Below are 5,360 nucleotides of genomic sequence, written 5' to 3' on the forward strand. Positions count from 1 at the left end.
AAAGACATTGTTTTTTTTTTTTTTTTTTTTTTTTCAAAAATCATCGCTGATGATGCACCAACTAATTATATAGGAAGTTCTGTGGCACTTGGAAAGCTCTGCATTATAGAGATTTTAACTTCATTGCATCACATTAATCTAGAACCGAATGCTATTGGCAAATTCATAAAAGCCTGAAAAATTGTGCGAATGTGTTATTTATTACACTGAGTTGGGCTTCAAAGTATCGAAGTGGAATACTGCTATAGTATAGCATAGTAGGCACTTGTTATTTCATTTGAGAGTAAATAATAATTTTTAAAAATTAAAGTGGACAGATTTTAAACTAAATTGATAGATAAAAATGTCAGAATTTATTTTTTTAAAGTTCTGGCTTGCATCGGACCATCACAACCAGAGAATTCGGAGCATCCGATCAATTGCCAAAAAGCCAGATTTCCGACTAAAGCAAGAAAAGTGGCATCCCAGTTAGAAGGTCCACTGGTGGATCCCAAAAAAAAATCTGAATTTTGTTACATATCGACCAGAATAATGGTGCATCAATCCAAAATAAGTTTTGCATACAATAAAGGCTCTACTAACTAATATAGTATTAATCATTAAACACTGTTCCTTTTAAAACTTTGACAACTTTCTCAAAGAATCTGATTCCACCAATCAAATCGAGTGCCATCTCAAAATTTTATTTCGTTGCCTTCCATTCATCTGTTTTTTTTGGGTTTTTTTTAGAAGAAGTGAATTAATATAATTCCAAATGTGTTCTCTTCGTTTAAAAAAAACCCAAAAAACATGTGCATTATTCCTATCCTTCTAGTTTCTTCCGACTTTTATCTGATTTCCCTTCTCTTACTTCCACCTAAGACATAGTATATTCGATGTCAAAAGTAGCAGTAGTAATGAAATTTTTTATATGATTGAAAGTTCTAAAAAAAAAAATCACTTCAATACATTTGTGTTGGTGGATCAAATATTTCGACAATTTTGTGCTCTAATCACATAATTATTGTTTTGAATATTTTTCAGGTGTGACAAATTAATTTTGATTGTAAGAACTAGTTTTTTATTCATCTGTTTCATAGTATATTTTTATTAATAAATGACTTTTTATATAAATACAACTCCTGATGGGAGTAAAATTACATATTACCATAAAGAATATAACTGCTTTTCTCTTTTTGGCTTAAAAAAAAAAGAAAAAGAAAGAAAGCAACAAAGCCCTCAATGTGGCCAAATAACTCACTCCTTCAACAGAGGCTGTGATGAGATGGGTGGTCTTTCCGTCCAAGTGTAGCTGACATTTCCCACCATGGTACTTGATCATACCCAAAGGCTCAAGATGTCCTCAGTCTCCAACTTATTTTTAAAATCATACAAAGCAAAAAGGAAAACAGAAAGGAATCTTTAATTCTATGGGTGGGTAAAAGCACAGAGGAAAATCTCAAAATGTGCCTTTATTTATTTATTTTTTTAAATCATAGTCATCAAGGTCCAAGGACCAATTTTTCTGAAATATTAAAGTATTAAAGACTCAAATTGCATGGTACAGACTTGCCAACCAACCTCAACCATTTGACAAGATTTATCATATTTTCCCTAATATTTATGCTCATTTTCTTGTATTCTTCCCAAAAAATCATAGTCAGATATAGGAAAATCCTGCAATTTCTATGACAATCTTTCTGCCTGGTTACTCAGGTTCTCATCGAGGTGGAAATGACATTTAATGACTTCAGCTATTCCACTTTTACCATTCATTTTCCCCTTTTTTGTTACAAACTGTTGACTTTCTGCATTTATCAATTTTAATCAACATTCCCATATTATCATATTTTGGACCTCAAAGCGTATTAAAATACGAGAAATCATACTGGGTGGTAAGCCGACATGCTACCCTTTGCTAGGACACTGGTCTATTGCAAAGAAATTTCTGCAAGATATAGCTGACCAAAAGCTAATCATTACTGGGGCTGAAAAGAGGGGGTAGCAACAAAGACTATTCCCCTGATTTAAAGTTAGATCCCTGAACACGAGCCCAGAGTGATAACAATTTAACATATTCAAAGCACAAGCCCCACTTGCATTTTATAAAACTAAAAATAATTCTGAAAACTTATCTGAAGTTGACCAAAAAATAATTTGAAGATTGAGTAAAATGAAACTAACACATAACCCTGGCCTTGACCTTTACATCCTATTTACTTTACAATAATACTTGACATTTTTTTAACTCCTAGGTTACTTGTTTGCAGCTAAAATATAATTCCATTCAATATAATGATTAGTTTTAAAGTCATTAATCATAAATGAATCCAAAAATATCCTTTACAAGGTGTTATAGAAGAAGAAATCCTTCAAAGTTGAAAGTCTTATCGCAGGCAACAGACAAAAAATAAATGTAACTATTTCAGAGACGCCATTCTAGATTTGCAAAAAAAAAAGATGAAAATAGTTGAAAAGGAGGAAATAGTGTGCGAAGCGTAGAATTTCAAATAAATCGGCCTACACTGATGTTCTTAATTTCTTAACACCATAATTTTAGCTTATATTTAAAAGTTATTTAGTTACCCTAAAATATTCATCATTTGAGACAAAAAAATCTAATTTCTTACTCTAAGAAGATCAACAAGCTTAAGGGATGGAGGATGAGGAAGGGGAGGAATTTGCAATCCTTCGTGACCCAAAATACATGACCATTTATTTACCATATTTCTATGAATGTCACTTTAAAATTCTTCTGAAGCAATGAAGTGTGATTCACATTGGTCATGCATTCATTTCTTAGAAAAAAAGACACATTTCCAATCATTTTCTTATTTTGGTGAAAACAAAGAGAGAATTGGGGAAAAAAACCCAACTAGTTGGCCAATTTTTGACTTTTAAACAAATTATATATACCAATTACATCTGTATAAATGGTAAAACTGAATTAAGTGCCTAAGAACTGAAAAACCTCAACTCACCTGATACGGGGGAGCTACAACTTTAGAGAAAAGTCGACCTTCCAAGGAGAAAGCTTCAAGTCTTAAAACTCATTAAGGAATTTCATAAAGGAAGTAATAGACAACCAAATATATAAATTTTACAGACTCTACTATGACCCTTTACACAAACACATAGTCCGACCCCTTTCTGAGAGCTGAACGCCACTAAAAAGACATTATGTACTTACTTTTTTCTATTTTGAAGGTGATTGGAAAATATACCGAGAGTTTTTATAACACTGAATTCCATAAATATACGGAAAATTGGCAACCTGTGATTATTTTAACGAAGTCTAGATTCCAAACTAATAGATCTATAATGGGTTGAAAACAATTCAGTCTCAGTTCACTTTTCTATCTAAATCCCAAATTCATAGATCTCTAGTCAATGCGTGTTACTTTCTTGACCCATCTATGAGTCTTGGGAGGCATTAATGATTCATTTTTTTTTCTAAACAGAAACCATTTGGGTTTTTCTTTAAAATCTAAACAGAGAAACCATTCATTGTAAAATAGGTGTTATTATAATGCTACGCTTAAAATGTTAACTGTATGTAATACACTAATAATAATATTCTATGTCAGGTGAAAACACAGAATTTTTGTTTCAAGAGATAAATATAAATGCGGCATACATATGTTCAACTTGAATCTTTTAAGGTTGTACCCCTGCAAATTCTAAGACACTGTTCACTTTAAGTTTAAGTGTTTTGTTATAACATTGCAGCTCTATACTCTTGCATTTCTTAGCCCCCCATTACTGTTCATAAAAATGGGCATACCTGCTAGAAATAATGATAATAATAAATTATCATCATCACCATAATAATAATAATAATAATAATAATAATTATTATTATTATTATTATTATTATTATTATCATATCATAACCATTGTTATTTAACAGAAAAGGATACAGAAGCTGTTTGCCACATCTTACAGACAGTGATACCCAGTCACTCTGGAGGATTGGAAGAAAAGAAAAAAAATTGCCGTTAATATTCCATATTATTTAAATTTCTATTCTTAAAAACCATACTGAGAGTGAGAAGCAGTAAGCCCATCAATGCCATAAGGGCGATGGGGAAGACTTTATCCCGGCATTAAATTCATAATAAGAGTGTTAGCAGTTTGTTACCATTTGGAAAAGGATAAATGTGCAAGTGCAAGTAGTTTTTGTCACAGCTAAGTTATATAAGTGCTGGGTGCATGGTAAGGTTGGAGAGCACTTACAGAGAAGAAAGGGGCAGGGGGAGGTAAGTGAAAAAAGAAAAAAGTATAAAATAAATTACCCAGATCTGAAACCAGTACATAATAATATTCATGCTCTTTTTACTATTACAAAACCTGAAATTTCAGATGTGCTCAGACTCAGATAGTTATCCTACAACACATTGCTTGAAAGTGTGATCAACCTAACAAAATTTACTTATTTCTAAATTGAAAAGAAAAAAACAATGCTAGCTATCGATACCTGGGAGAGAAAGAAAAAGTCTCAAAATGATATTGGAAATATTACGTACTAACTTCAACTCTGACAGAAGCAAGCTACTTAAATTATTTGAATTTGAAACTAAAACATGATGTTAAAATAAATCAATTATAATATAGAATAAATAAGACCAAAAATTATTTTTTTAAAATCTGACGTGCATGACGACAAACCAAGTTCTGGCAGAGACTGAACTCACTGAAACAATTGGAAGCTCAAATAATTCTTTGGCCTCAGAGTAGTCGTCTGCTTGAGTGGTATCGGCAATCACATGGCTGACCATCTCACTGAGGTAAGAATCCATCCGTCCTCCATGTTTGTCTAGCAACCATTTTATCTGGCAAGAAGTTAGAAATGAATAAATGATTCACTATACAATACAGGGTCCCATATTACATTTATATAATAGATGACTAGGATGTATATTGCTGTCCCTCCAGGAAAATGCCACCGCATCCGCATACTTTGCCTTCCGCATGTCTTTGCCGCATATTTCGTCTTTTTATTCATTTATTTTTTAAAATTAAAGATAAAAGTCTTCTTTTTCGCATATTTCACCTTTTTTTTAAATTGGGGTTTTGGCAATTAAAAAAAAAAACACTGGCATACGAATTGGGCTAATTAAATAACTAGTGGTAGGGGAGGACAAGCCCGGTGACAGGCGGTCGCTCGAAAAAACTGGCTGGTCCTATTTTCCTGAGCGATTAGCGATGGATCGGGGTGTGGCAGTATAGAAAAGTGGACAATTTTTTTTTACTCGGATTTTCGCTGTTTTTGACTTGTTCAGATTTTGTTCAGCGTCAAATTTGCAATAGGTTTTGATACCACAACCTACTTTTTTCATACAAAGGTAGACCAGATAACATTGTAAGGTTAAGAGAAATTG

General features: G+C 32.4%; 1 protein-coding gene across 1 annotated transcript; it reads right to left on the reverse strand.

Annotated features, from left to right (window-relative positions):
* Positions 1–2,960: 2,960 nt before the first annotated feature.
* LOC144962000 (PAX-interacting protein 1-like) lies at positions 2,961–4,811 on the reverse strand (the record flags this gene model as incomplete). The annotated part of the gene is made up of 3 exons (XM_078894997.1): positions 2,961–3,021; positions 3,900–3,943; positions 4,674–4,811. Coding segments are annotated over 3 exons (243 nt in total), but the record flags the coding sequence as incomplete, so codon positions are not given.
* Between the last annotated feature and the right edge of the window lie 549 nt (positions 4,812–5,360).

Source organism: Berghia stephanieae, unplaced genomic scaffold (assembly GCF_034508935.2).
Source record: "Berghia stephanieae isolate SIO BIC M18660-M18661 unplaced genomic scaffold, UCSD_Bste_1.3 scaffold5297, whole genome shotgun sequence".
Classification (NCBI taxonomy): domain Eukaryota; kingdom Metazoa; phylum Mollusca; class Gastropoda; order Nudibranchia; family Aeolidiidae; genus Berghia; species Berghia stephanieae.